Genomic DNA, 14,906 nt, shown 5'->3' with positions numbered 1-14,906 from the left:
CCACAGAGCTGCATCAGAGGGGTGCCTGCGTGCACTCCCTCGCTCTGGTGGGTTTAGAACAGACAGGGACACTACCGGTTCTGGCGCCAGATACCGTGTCAGTGTCTTGAGGTAGGGGACCGTGTCCAACGGTGACCCCGCACGCAGCCAACAGTTCAAAATTACAATCAATAAGTGGGGAGGGGAGAGTGGGGTATTAGACACACTAGGTGTGTAGTTAAGTCGAGCGTACGCTTTCGCAAAAAAGCTTCCTCAGTCTTCCTCAGTCTTGTCTGGTGTGCCGCGACCTGAAAAAGGTTGAAAATCACTGTAGTATACAATTAAATTACATATAATGTCATTATATGAACCCGAAGCGTGGCGAGCACAGTGAGCCCGCGAGGGGCGGCGGTACGCGTCCTACGACCTTTTCATACTCCCACTATCCACGTCGGCGTGGAGTTGAATTTCTATAGTGTGGCGAGCGCAGCGAGCCAACGTGCCCGAAGCATGGCGAGCGCAGCATGCCCCGCGAGGGGACGCGTATTACTTTACATGTATTCCGCGTCCCCTGGCGGGGATCGCTGCGCTCACCACGCTTCGTACTCGGTGGCTTGCTGCGTTCGCCACACTATATAATATCAACTACACGCCGACATGGATAGTGGGGTATGAAAAGGTCGTAGGACGCGTACCGCTGCCACTCGCAGGCTCGCTGCGCTCGCCACGCTTCGGGTTGGCGTTGATAGTGGGGGTGCCGTTGGGGGTGCTTTGAACATAGTAAGCACCCAACACGTTTAATTAACTTATAGGGGCCACTTTTAACATGGGAAAACCCTTTAGGGTGCTTATACAATTTTAAATCGCATGCCATTGTATATGCGATAGAATGGCATACAATGCCATACAATTCAATGGTATACAATTTAAAATTGTATAACATCAGCTGCCATCGCATCCCATACCATTGCATGCCTTATGGTCTGCGATGCGATGGGCGCCATGCTAGTACACAAGTACCCGATTTTTTATCGCACCCTATCTTTTTAATGGATTCACTGACACTGAAATTGGCGCCTTTGGCCACCAATGGAAAACGCTGCATGCGTGGGAGCCAATCACGACTCCCAAATAGCGAGCCAATAGGAAACGGCCGCGGCGAGCCAATCAGCGCTCGCCGCGCCGTACTCTGCCCCACCCCTGGCGTCTGACGTCAGACACCGCCGGGAGGCAAAGGAGGAAGCACCCAGCGCCCCGGCTGAAGATAGAAGGTGGAGCTGGCCCAAGGACTCCCCGGTGGCCCCACTAGGTCAGGCATTAGGCCCGTGGCTCCAATTAGCCGGGCACTAGACCCGTGGCACCACAACCGGGCGCTAGGCCTGAGGCCCCCATATTTGGTATCACGGTGTACGGGCATCATGGTGTGCAGTGTAATGGGCATCACAGTGTGTGGCGTATTGTGTAATTGGCATCATGGTGTGTTGTAATGGGCATCATGGTGCGCAGTGTAATTGGCATCACGGTGTACGGCGTAATGGGCATCATGGTGTGTGGTGTAATGGGCATCACAGTGTGCGGCGTATTGTGTAATTGGCATCACGGTGTATGGTGTAATGGGCATCACGGTGTGTGCCGTTTTGTGTCATTGGCATCACGGTGTGTGGCATAATCATGGGCATCATGGTGTGTGGCATATTGTGTAATTGGCATCACGGTGTGCGACGTAATGGGCATCATGGTGTGCGGTGTAATGGGCATCACGGTGTGCAGCGTATTGTGTCATTGGCATCATGGTGTGTGGCGTAATTATGGGCATCACGGTGTGCAGCGTATTGTGTAATTGACATTACGGTGTGCAGCGTAATGGGCATCATGGTGTGCCGTGTAATGGGCACACGGTGTGCAGCTTATTGTGTAATTGGCATCACTGTGTGCGGCATAATGTGTAATTGGCATTACGGATAAACAGTGTTTAATGATTTAAGTAGCCTGTAAAAATGCAGGGACTGATCTATCAATCAACTTATACAGCACTGCTGTAATACTTGGAAGATTGGAATAGGTGTGCTGACTCAAACTGCAAGCACACAGTACAATCACGGTACAGACCACGCCCCCTGCTGATAGGCCAATTGTGTGTGTGGGGGGGGGGGAGACACCATGAGTTACTACACCGGGTGACACGAACCCTAGTGACGCCACTGCATCGCATGCCATACAGTATGGCATGCGATGCGATTTCACTACCGTGAATAGCCCACTACGAAAATGCCGTAGTGGGCGCCGTGATAATACACAAGTACCAATTTTATTACCCCAGCCTTTATGATAACAGACCAGGTCACTGTGTCTGTCTCCAGGTGCCTTTGCACTGCCTCATATGGGCATGAGCGTGCCTTCATTTGTGACTGAGATAATAACAACCCACACAAAGACAAAGAGCATTCCAGCAAAGAGTAATGACCAGGATTGAATTTAGGGGTCAGACCGCCCCTAGGCATAACATTATCAGTTGCCTCCATTCATGTCACTGCCCACTTCATGTTTGGGACTCCAAATGCCAAAGCAGCACCACAATTTACTGACCTTTGCCCCCTCCTACCTCAACAGTTACAAAATAAAAAAAGATGTAAGGACAAAAGCAAAAAATCATCTGGCCTTATCTGGCCAGTGGCATCCATAGTCAATACAACACCTGGTGTGCTTTTACATTGACTGCATGTGCCATTTTAAACTTACAGATGTGTCCACGTACATCTTGGTTTTACTGTACCATGTATGGCACAATATGGCACACCTTGGACTCTGCAAAAGTCACGCTTTGTGATTTTTCTAAAAATTTGCTTCTCTAATCTATTACTTTATACAAGTTCTACTGCTTCAGAAATTTTTTAGACTCTATCTACTGTATACCTCCAACACATCAGGAAGCAGCAGCTTCGCAAAAAAAAAAGCCCATACAATGCTTACAATGCAAAAACATTATGCAATCCCCAAAATCGAATAAACATCACTTGATTTCTGTAATGGAATTTTAAGATGGGCACAGACAGGGAAAAAAGATGTGATGAACCAAAGTGATTCTATATCAGGGTGGATATCCACCAACTGTCTTTCAGGGTGAGCAGAACACTGTGGCAGAAGACTGCTTACAGCTGTCATAAGGATATGGCCAACCATTTTATACTGGAATCAGAAGATGTATTATTCATAAGGTTATTTTGCATTGATGAATGAACAATTTCTTATTCATGTAAAGGACTTTTTGAATATATTTATTTAAAATTTTCTGAGAAGTGTTTATTAAAATGTGCTGAAACCTTGCTGACTGCACTGAAATTGTTCAAAAGACACTTTTATCGTGAACTTAGGTGAAGGGTAAAGATTAGGTTTTGTCAAGTTCCAAAAATATATGAATACTAGGGGCAGCACGGATGGTGTAATGGTTAGCATTACTGCCTCACAGCGCTGAGGTCATGGGTTCGACCCCCACCATGGCTCTTACTGTGCGGAGTTTGTATATTCTCCCCGTGCTTGCGTGGGTTTACTCCGGGTACTCCGGTTTCCTCCCACAATCCAAAAATATACAGATAGGTTAATTGGCTTCCAACAAAAATTAACCCTAGAATGTCTGCGTGTACATGTGGTAGGGAATATAGATTGTAAGCTCCACTGGGGCAGGGACTGATGTGAATGTTCAAATATTCTCTGTAAAGCACTGCGTAATATGTATGTGCTATATAAGAAACTGTTAATAAATAAATAAATACTATGTAGCCTCTGCTTAAAATTCACATAGGAATAAAATATGATTAATTTTATAGCGAGGTTGGTGGTTTGTAGTGAAGAATATTTTCACATGGGCCACTTAGTAGGTTTTATGTGTTTTGACTTAAATTTAAGACATACCCCAAGAGGAGCCCTCCCCCTCTTATGATGGGAGAGGGATCCAGGTCTGTGGGTGACCTGTCTGCAGAGACAGGGAAGGACATATCATGGCCTGTGCATAGAGACCTCTGCTGTGATCCCCATTGTTGGCTGTACCTGAGGTCTGGAAGGTAAGCAGCTTTTCTTCCCGCTGCTTTTGTATGGCCCAAATCTTAGTCCCCAGTGGCAGCTTTGCAAGCAGGGATGTGATGCAGATAATCAGTTCTCCGACTGGTACTAAGGTGCGCTTGGCCTGCTGCAGATGCACAGAGCTCTGGGACTCTGCTGCCGGACGGCATGCAGTGTCAGTGGCTGGGCTCCGACTGGGGCCGCATTTCGAGGCTGAGCTGCAGGAGCACTAAATAGCTGAGTGGGCTATGTTTTAGCTATCAGGTGAGGGGGGGGGGGGGATATTCATAATCTGAATTTGTCTCATATGTCTGCCTTGGGTGGGGGGTGGGGGGCAGCTGAACTGGAGGGGGATCTGAGTTGTCACAGTGAGTCTGTGAGTGTAATGCAGACAGCAGAAAGTCACAACCCCCCCCCATAGGCAGAAATGTATTTCCCATGTCCCTCACACAAAGGAGTGAGTCTGTCAGGGAACCACCACCCTCACTCCCTGCACCCCCCACACCCCAGAGCCCACAGTAACCCACTCACGTTGTTCAGAAAGCTGGCCGGCCACAGCGCTGCTGCTCCTCTGCCTCTCTCCATCTCAGGCTGACATCATCAGTCTGAGAGGTGCTCTCCCTGGCTGCCAGTGGCTGTATCTGCAGCTCATTGCAGCCACAGCAACAGGGAGGAGGGAGCCAGGGGGAAGCACGGATTAGTGTCACTGGCGGGGGCTGGCGCGGAGCAAACATCAGAACCGGTGTAAGATATATCGGGCGGCCAGGGGGATTTCTAGATACTCGGAACGTGCTGAGGCAACAGTGGGCTATCTCATATATTTGATCAGCATAGCCCAGCACAGGGAGGGAGAGGAGGCAGAGGGTGTCTGCCACCGCAGGCTGTTTCTCTGTCACTGTGCTAGTGTGTGGGTGGGGGCAGAGGCGCTGATAGGCTATTAGCCTATGACTCCGCCCATGTCTTCACCCAGCGTTATACACACAGTCACAGAGGGCGGGATGTACTAACGGGAAAATGCAGTAAAACACCCGTTTTACCACATTTTCCTATGTATCAATACCCGTCCGCCCCATTTTCGCTAGGCAGGGTATCACCTCTGGGTGGCGATACCCTATAGAAGCCTATGGGCTTCTTTCGCTGCCCGCTGTCCACGCGCCCCCCCCCCCTTCCTCCTTTGATCTCCTCCTCCCCCAGGTGCCGCAGCCGGGAGGACATCCGGCTTCAGGTGGGAGGAGGAGACGCAGGGGGACGGTGGCAGCCGCCGGGAGGTGACGGAGACCCCCGCAGACCACATCACAGGTATCGTGGGGGTCTCCGTCACTGCAACCCGATGCTAGCCGCATATGTTAGTACATATGCGGCAGCATCGCGGCTGTTAGGCGAAGGGCGGCGATGTATATTAATACATCCCGCCCAGAGTGACAAATCTGGCCAAATATATAAGAGAAAATAATGAGTTTACAGCCTTCAAATAATTTAGTGAATTTGAATTGAAAATTAGACAAGTAATTCAATCAGAATACAAGGATTTATCACCATGGAGACCATTAAATGGTGAAAGGATTCAAGTAGTATCAGTGGCGTAGATACTGTAAGGCAGCCCCCGCTGCTGCTTGGAGGAGCAGGGGCTGCTTGGGCGCCGAGTGCCGGCCCGGCACACTGAGTGAGTGTGACAGTGTGTGTATGACATGTCAGTAAAAAGAAAAACCCTTCCCCCCTACTCACGATCGTAGCTGCTGCCTGTTAGGCAGAGGCTGGTCCTACTGCTCCTGTAGCTGCTGTAGCCTGAGCTAACAAAAATGGCTGCCCCCATAGGGCTACAAAAAGATGGCCGCCGTCCTTCAATCAGCAGCCAAAGTTTTCAGTCATAGAATCACTAGAGAGAGAGGAAAAGGGGCGGGGCCAGAGGAGCTGAAGGATAACGTTTTGATGAACCCCAGGAGCCTGAGGCTGGGATGAGAGACACAGAGGTCAGGGGTGAAGATACTCCAGAGAGCAGAAGACCCTGCTGCATGGCTACTCCACCTTTTCATTAATCAGGTAAGCATACCTCCCAACTTTTGACATGAAGAAATAGGGACACTCCGAAAAGGGGGCGGGGCATATGCAAATGAGGGCGTGGCTTATGCTAATTAGCCACGACCTCATTTTCATATGAGAATAGACGCTGTGCGCATGCGCACAGCGTCTATTCTACTAGATTGGGGGGTCTCCCAACTGCCACCCCCCGCAGCGGAACAATGCCTGCCGCGGGTGGGACAGCGGGACAGTACCCGAAAATCGGGACTGTCCCTCTAAAATCGTGACAGTTGGGAGGTATGGGTAAGTGTCTTGGGGGAGGGGAGAGCTTATCTATCTATCTATCTATCTATCTATCTATCTATCTATCTATCTATCTATCTATCACACAATATATATGTCAGTGTGACATATAAAAACTTTGCTGATGTGGGGTGTCATTTTGCTTAGAATATGTTTAGACTATGGGCGGAATTAAGGATACATACAGATGGCCGGGAATTGGGATGCGGCGGGCAGAATACCGACACCAGCATCCCAAAGGAGGGAATCCTGTCCCCACAGCCTAATTCTTCCCCTAACCCCTGTACCTGCTGCCTAAACCTAATCCCCCCACCCCTGCCCTGCATCATAAACCTAAGTGCCCCTTCTATGTGTCTAGTCCTAACCCTCCCAAATACTGCCTAACCCTAACCCCTGTACCTCACCATCTAAACCTAACCATCCCTACCTGCAGCCTAACTCAAATTTCCCCCCACCTGCAGCCTAACCCTAACCATCCCCACCTGCAGGCTAACTCTTAGTGCCCCCCTAGTGGCATAACACCCCCTTCCTCAAGCTGACTCTAACCAGCCCCAGTATACTTACGTTTGGCATCCCGGTAGTTGGCATCCTAATTAATGTTAAGATTCTGGTGCGGGGATGCCAGCATTGGTATGTTGAACGCCAGGATGCTGAACACTTCCTGGGGAATTCAATTAGGTGCCAGGAGGATTAACCCCGGTGAATCCGTGTGACACTTGCACAGTTTATTGCGGTGGGGATCTTGCATAAAACTACTAGCAGACCCATAGGCAGCAAGCACTTTTATGCTCCTCCTCTCCCTGCCCAGCATATGTCCCCCTCTCACTGCCCATTATCTGTCCCCCATCCCTCTCTGTCCAGCACCTGTCCCCACCTTCCCAGCATCTGTCTCCTCCCCACCCTCTGCCCCCTCTCCCCATATCTGCACCACTCTCTCTCTCTACACATATGTACCACCCTCTACCTGCCCAGCTTCTATACCCCTCTCCCTGCCCAGCATCTATCCCCCTCTCCCTGCCCACCCTCTGTTCCCCTCTCCTTGCCCTTCATCTCTCCCCCCTATCTGACCATATTTCTCCCCTCTCGCTGTCAGGGGAGCTCAGTGCGTACAGTGACTGCAACCCATGGCAATGAGCATGGAAACCCCCGGCAACGAGCATATAGGTAAAGAAATGTAATTAATATATTTGGGGGGGGGCGCCAGAAACTTTTTTGGCAGGGGGGCGCAAAATTTCTAGTTACGCCACTGAGTAGTATATGTCAGTTTCTGCATATCTACCAAGGGTCAATGTTAACAATAGCACTGCTACTACTGCAGCAAGCAGCCCCAATGGTGATAAGACTTGGCAGATTTCATAAGCATTAGTTTCTTTATGGAAGGCATGTAGAAGTTTATTTAAAAATAATGTTTTTCTCATTGGTGAGTTAAGTTTTACCACCCCCACCCAGTAATGATCAGCTCCACTGATACTTTATTGATGACAGCAACCAAACAGAATATGATGTGATCCAGATGTGTTCTCATACATCTAGCTTCCATACACTATGTAGCTGGTGATGTCTGGTTGGCGTGAGCCTCCAGATCTCATGCAACCCTGATGGCATCAGTTGTCTTTGCCTTAAATGCATCTTATTAAGTGTACACACGGTTAAATTTAATATATTTTTCAATTAGATTTTGCTTATACAGTATAAGCAAAATCGAATCAAAATCGATTTGATCCCGATTTGCGGCCATGCGGCATTGAAATTGAATAGAAAAATAGACTGTAGAGCTGTACTATATAGTCTAACTCGAATGTATATACTGCGCTGTGCGATTCGGTCCTGATTGAATTGGGATTGAATAGAAAAAGAATTGCACCATGTGTACACCCCTTTAGTCGCAAAGTGATGTGACTTGGATGCAGCAGGAGACCGTTATGATTAATTTATTAAACTGGTGTAATATGAAGCACAACAGAACTTGGCATGGGAAAAAAGCCATGGTCACTACAAATGCACTTCATATGCAGATCAGAGACACATATATAAGTGTATCAATTTAATCAGCACAGACTCCTGGGGCGAAATGTAATAGGGTGTGATTTTTGGACATGTGCGATTTTGGGTCAAAAACGGCCGAAATCGCACATTTTCCGAAAATCGCACATTTAATAGGTTGAAAATCGCGGTAAAAAAATCACACTTTTTACCGCGAAATCGCACTTTTAGAAGTGCGATTTTTAGTCACATTTCAATTCGCATCCAGATGTTTTCCCATTATAAAGTATACAACTCGCAAATGTAATAGGGTATGATTTTTGGTAAATGTTACCAAAAATCGCAAAAAAAATAGACCAGGTTCTGACAGGCGAATTTGACCGAACCATGCACAGATCATTGAGATCTGTGCATGGTCCTGTTAATAAAAATGTGTAAAAGTGGTTTTATTAAAAAAAAATGGCGTAGGGTCCCCCCTCCTAAGCATAACCAGCCCCGGGCTCATTGAGCCGGACCTGGTTCCAAAAATACGGGGGGACAAAAAGCATAGGGGTCCCCCGTATTTCTGAAACCAGCCCCGGACTCTTGGACCGGTCCTGGTTCCAAAAATACGGGGGACAAAAAATCTGGGGGTCCCCCGTATTTTGAAACCAGCACCGGGGTGTCATGCCACAGCCGGGGGACACTTTTTATACAAGGTCCCCCGGCCAAAACATGAGCACCATGGCTGGTCAGCCTTGGACGGGGTACCTGGAGGAGTGGGGACCCCCCCAATAAAGGGGTCCCCCCCCCCAGGCTTCACCCGTCCAGGGCTGAAGCCCGGGGCTGTCACCGGCGTCCGTGGCCAGTGGACGCCGGCCTGATAGGGTTAAATCCATCATACGTTACATTGCTTTATACCGGAGAACTACAAGTGCCAGCAGACCTCCCCCGCATGCTGGGACTTGGAGAACCACAAGTCCCAGCATGCGGGGCATTAATGGGCCCGCTGGGACTTGTAGTCCACCTGTAAAAAGAATGTTTATAAAAAACACACACACAGAGAAGTAAAAGTTTATTACACACACACACCTCACTTTTACACCAGCGATACTTACCATTCCTGGATCCAGCGCTGGTCTGGCTGCTTCACAGCCGGCTCCCCCCGCACTGACAGGCAGCGGGGAGAACCGGCTTTCTCCGTTGCCTCTAACAGCTTCTGTAGCGCTGTCCGAGTGCTACAGAGGCTGAGAGCGCGATTGGCTGAGCTATGCGTCTCCATGGAGACGCATAGCTCAGCCAATCAGGACTGAGCTATGCGTCTCCATGGAGACGTATTGGCCAATCGCGCTCTCAGCCTCTGTAGCGCTGGAACAGCGCTACAGAAGCTGTTAGAGGCAACGGAGAAAGCCGGTTCTCCCCGCTGCCTGTCAGTGCGGGGGGAGCCGGCTGTGAAGCAGCCAGACCAGCGCTGGATCCAGGAATGGTAACTAACGCTGGTGTAAAAGTGAGGTGTGTGTGTGTAATAAACTTTTACTTCTCTGTGTGTGTGTTTTTTATAAACATTCTTTTTACAGGTGGACTACAAGTCCCAGCGGGCCCATTAATGCCCTGCATGCTGGGACTTGTGGTTCTCCAAGTCCCAGCATGCGGGGGAGGTCTGCTGGCACTTGTAGTTCTCCGGTATAAAGCAATGTAACGTATGACGGATTTAACCCTATCAGGCCGGCGTCCACTGGCCACGGACGCCGGTGACAGCCCCGGGCTTCAGCCCTGGACGGGTGAAGCCTGGGGGGGGGACCCCTTTATTGAGGGGGTCCCCACTCCTCCAGGTACCCCGTCCAAGGCTGACCAGCCACGGTGCTCATGTTTTGGCCGGGGGACCTTGTATAAAAAGTGCCCCCCGGCTGTGGCATGACACCGCGGGCTGTTGGAGCCCGGTGCTGGTTTCAAAATACGGGGGACCCCCAGATTTTTTGTCCCCCGTATTTTTGGAACCAGGTCCGGCTCAATGAGCCCGGGGCTGGTTATGCTTAGGAGGGGGGACCCCACGCCATTTTTTTTTTAAACTTTTTTTTTTTTGCACAAAATCGCATTTATGAAAATGCGCACATTTTCATGACTGAAAATGCGCACATTTTCATGACTGAAAATGCGCACATTTTCATGACTAAAAATCGCCCGAAATCGCGGCAAATCGCATTTTTTGCCGCTAATTCGCATCTCATTACATATGCGAATTCGCGGCAAAAAACGCGATTTTTAAAGGTGCGATTTCTGGCGAGTTTGGAACTCGTCCAAAAATCACACCCTATTACATTTCGCCCCTGGTGCATTCTAGTCCCATGGCGTTGTGAATAAGATACACTTTTGGCAAAAAAAGATACTCAGCACTAGCAGAGTCTCACTGGACCTGGCATGGCAGGGAGGATTATTTGCATGACTGCAGGAGGACAGATCTGTAAAAGGAAATAAAGTAAAGCAACACTGCTGTAAGGATCCGGGACCCCTTCGCCTGCCCTACCTCCGTGGCCTTGAGCTGGGGTTGGCGGACGTGTGCGGAACTAGGCTTCGCCAATAATAGCCGCGTCCGAAGGAGCCGGTTAGTCCAGCTCCAACCCCGATGCCACCTGGTCTTAAGAGAGACAACACGCCCACCAAGGCCAAAGGAGAGCAAGGGGACAGCTACCTAAAACCCACATGAGGCAAGGGGCCCCGGACTCCCAAGGAGTAACTACACTGGGAGATAACTGATGGCTGAACGCAACAATGCGTGACGGTGGTATATATATATATATAACAATGGCAACAATGCTCAGAAGATGATATAATATAAAGACAATGGCAACAATGCTCAAAAGATGATATAATATAAAGACAATGGCAACAATGCTCAAAAGATGATATAATATAGACAAAGCAGGAGGTATTTGCAGGGTGACCCCTGACTTATCTGGGAGATGACAGGACCACAGACAAGGACCTCCAAGCTTCCAAGGATAGCAGACTCCAATGGCCGAGGATGCCCACGGGCGCCAGGAACAACTGCAGCAAGGAACCAGCAGGACAAAGAAACCCTCCAGGCAGACTCCTGAACCGGGAACACGACTTGGGCTAAACAAGCAAGACGCTATAACCGGCGCCTGTGGGTCAGGCACGCCGGCTTTTATATGAATCTGCCGCCCCCTCTAGCACCGTGACGTCGGGTACGTCCGGCAAATTCCTCCCCCTGCTGGGACACTGGCGGTGGAAGCTCGGGGCGTTGCCAGCGGACCCGGACGGCGATGGCGCCTGAAGCTGCGCCTAACAACTGCCCTTTTTACACATATGATCTCAGATTACAATAATGGGGAGTGTAAATGACACCAGTTTCACATACCCATCTTTAAACCACAGAGACTTTGACCTCTCTCCACTACCTTCTCCTCTGGCCTGAAAGAAAAATAAGAATAAGTCAAATTGAGGCACCACCCATTTAAAGTACTATACAGACAGTACATACTGTATTCGTGCACAATCACTGAAACACATTAAACTTAGATCAAATAACTTTATAAACAAGTGTGCTATTTCTATTCATAATTAAAGATACATCAAAAAATCTGCAAACATTTTTGCCAACATTTCATATAGTAGGTACTACTTCATCATGACGGACGCATGTTACCACTGTCCGACCTGCAAAATACATGTTCAGATATGTACAAGTCAAGGATCCAATGACACTAAAGATCCACTACATCTGAAATATTTTACAGAATATAATATATTAAACATCAACATTTATCAAGGTAAAAGTAGAAGTTACTAGAATTTATCATGATCAGTGATAAGGAGATTATGCTGTGATTTTACAATACACAAAATTATCTTCTCTAAGGCTCAAAACACCATGGACTCTAAAATGGTTTATAACAGGGGATCACTTTTATAATAACATAAAAAAAATGGAAACTTTAAAATAAAGAGCTAGAACTACTCAGAATAATGGGCCCGATCCAGACCTGATCGCTGCTGTGCGAATTTGCAGTGGGTAGTGAACAAGGAGACGCCACCCTGCTATAGTGAAATCCCACCTTATGAATGAATGTGCTCACTGTGTGAATAGATGGGCAGTATGGATGATGTAATCAAATGGTTTTTCCACTGATCACTCATGGCAAGCTCAGAGTAGTCAGGGTCTCACTTGGTGGCTGTGATGAATTCAGCCTAATTGAGACTGGAGCTGACAGGTTGGGCAGGCCTGCATTTTCCTAGGTACCCCTACTGCTTTTCTGACACACATGGAATTTATTTAGCACTCCTTCTAACACGTTACCACCCTCAGACACCAGCTTCCTGTCAATCACCTTGCAAACGGTTAGCCAAGGAAAAAAGTACCAGGATTTCTTCGCTTACAGGTATCGTGGCCGCTGTGTGAAGTTGCACGGCTGCAATCAGGACTGAATCGGGCCGAATAACACAATTTGTGGATAATCACAACTGCCTGGAAAACTAACATACCGTATATACTCGAGTATAAGTCGAGGCACCTAATTTTACAACAAAAAAACTGGGAAAACTTATTGACTCAAGTGGGACCCTCACTCGAGTATAAGCCGAGGGGGGCTTTTTCAGCATAAAAAATGTTCTGAAAAAGTAGGCTTATACTCGAGTATATATGGTACTCAGTAGAAGAAAAGGATTAGTGTGAGTAGTACAGGGCACAATGCTGCCTTAAGATAGTTGATACCTAGATAGATCTCACCAGATCTATAACTTAGTGGACAAAAGAAGTAGGGTGTAATCAACATGATCTAGTGGTGCAACAAATGTGAATAATGTGAAAAATATATACACACTGATAAAATATTAAACATAAACATAAAATGATTAAACACGTTTATATTATGTTTTTCCAAATATATTTTGCTTTTTGTGTGAGTGTCTCTGATTTCTTCAATCCTGATGGTTCTATGGTGTCCTAAAATATGAGGTAAGTAACTCTTGTGATGATCCCAATGAATAACCAGTGAACGATGCTCAACAGATATGTGAAAATATACAAATAAAATAAACGTGTAAATTATACAATGTCCCAGTTGTTTGATTCAGGCAGTAAATTCTGAGATGATCCTATATGTATCTTATCCAACTCTATAGGAGGGGCTAAAACGTATAATAGTATGAATATGGAAATATATGTGGAAGTAGAACAACGCACCTCACTCACATTGAATGGGGATTTAACCCTAGGTATAAAGGTTTCTTTGTACCAGTGGAGTATTAGGCTGCTATTTGCATACCTTGCTCACCTCATTAAGAGGAATATTAAACATGTAAAGGTATATTTTTAAATACGAATAGACAAGATTAGGTGGCGTACCCCACTTACGAGAAGCGTAAGCGTATTCAACACTTATACTGCTTCCTATAATGGGTACGCCACCTACTTCTATCCAGCAGTACTAAAGAGATTGCCAAACGGTTTATTTGTGAAGGAGACTAAAAGAAACTGCTATAAGCGTTGAATATACATTCCTTCTCGTAAGTGTGTTACGCCACCTAATCTTGTCTATTCGTATTTAAAAAGATACCTTTACATGTTTAATATTCCTCTTAATGGGGTGAGCAAGGTATGCAAATAGTGGCCTAATGCTCCACTGGTACAAAGAAACCATTATACATAGCGTAAAATCCCTATTCAATGTGAGTAGGGTGTGTTGTTCTACTTCCACATTTATTTCCATATTCATATTATTATACATTTTAGCCCCTTCTACAAAGGTGGATAAGATACGTACAGGATCATCTCAGAATTTACTGCTTGAATCAAAGAACTGGGACATTGTATATTTTACATGTTTGCAAAGCCATCCACAAAGCCGCTCATCTGCTGGTAATAAAAGCACATGAACGACTTTCCTGGTGATGATGTGGGAGTGCGCATCACCGCTCATCGCGGGGCCATACACACTGGGCGGCTTTGAGCTGAAAGACGCTCAAACTTTCAGCTTAAAATTGCCCAATGTGTATGGGCCTTAAATATGCCACACAATGCTAAATGCCTGGCGTGAGTGATATATCAACTCCCACGCAACTGTGTAAATGTGTATTAATCACAAGATTCGTAACACCATACATCTAGCAATTTTGTATGCGGAAACATCTATGATTCTCTGATGGCCACAAACCAGTATTCATATATCAGTCTTATGGGGTATACAATTTGCCCCGTTTTTCTGGCTGGCCAAAAAAAGGAATGTTTTTGAACACCTTGTATTCAATTGCAGGTGTATATTTCCATTTTTAAGTCCTTTTTTGCTGAGGGTCAAAATCATCAAAAACTGACTAAGAATGTGGCAAAAATGGCAGAGGAATTCACAGATCCACGTGTTTTTCGACCATGATGAATTCTTCGCCTAGTCGACAGATCTGCACTTTGAAATTTGAAGTATTTTTTTTTTTTTTAAAGTGCATTTTTTTTTCCTAGGCAAAAACTTTGGCACCAATTGAATAACTCCATAAGGAGAGATTCATCCAATTGTGGAGAGATAAAGTGGTGACAGCAGGGCCGAAACTAGCGTGGCGGCGGGAAGCACTGGTGA

The 14,906-nt window shown here is 47.1% G+C and overlaps 1 protein-coding gene across 1 annotated transcript in view; it reads right to left on the bottom strand.

Moving 5' to 3' along the window:
- The window catches only part of LOC146068713 (protein unc-13 homolog A-like), a 334,746-nt gene that overhangs the window by 208,658 nt on the left and 111,182 nt on the right, over window positions 1-14,906 (bottom strand). Inside the window, exon 13 of the mRNA XM_083179255.1 lies at window positions 11,699-11,751. Coding sequence (XP_083035381.1) covers window positions 11,699-11,751 — 53 coding nt within the window. The remainder of the gene's footprint in view (window positions 1-11,698; window positions 11,752-14,906) is intronic.

The sequence above is a fragment of the Crinia signifera genome, chromosome 1 (assembly GCF_055691185.1).
Source record: "Crinia signifera chromosome 1, ASM5569118v1, whole genome shotgun sequence".
Lineage (NCBI taxonomy): Eukaryota > Metazoa > Chordata > Amphibia > Anura > Myobatrachidae > Crinia > Crinia signifera.
Note: the sequence above shows the minus strand (reverse complement) of the source record. Positions and strands in the feature narration are given on the sequence as shown.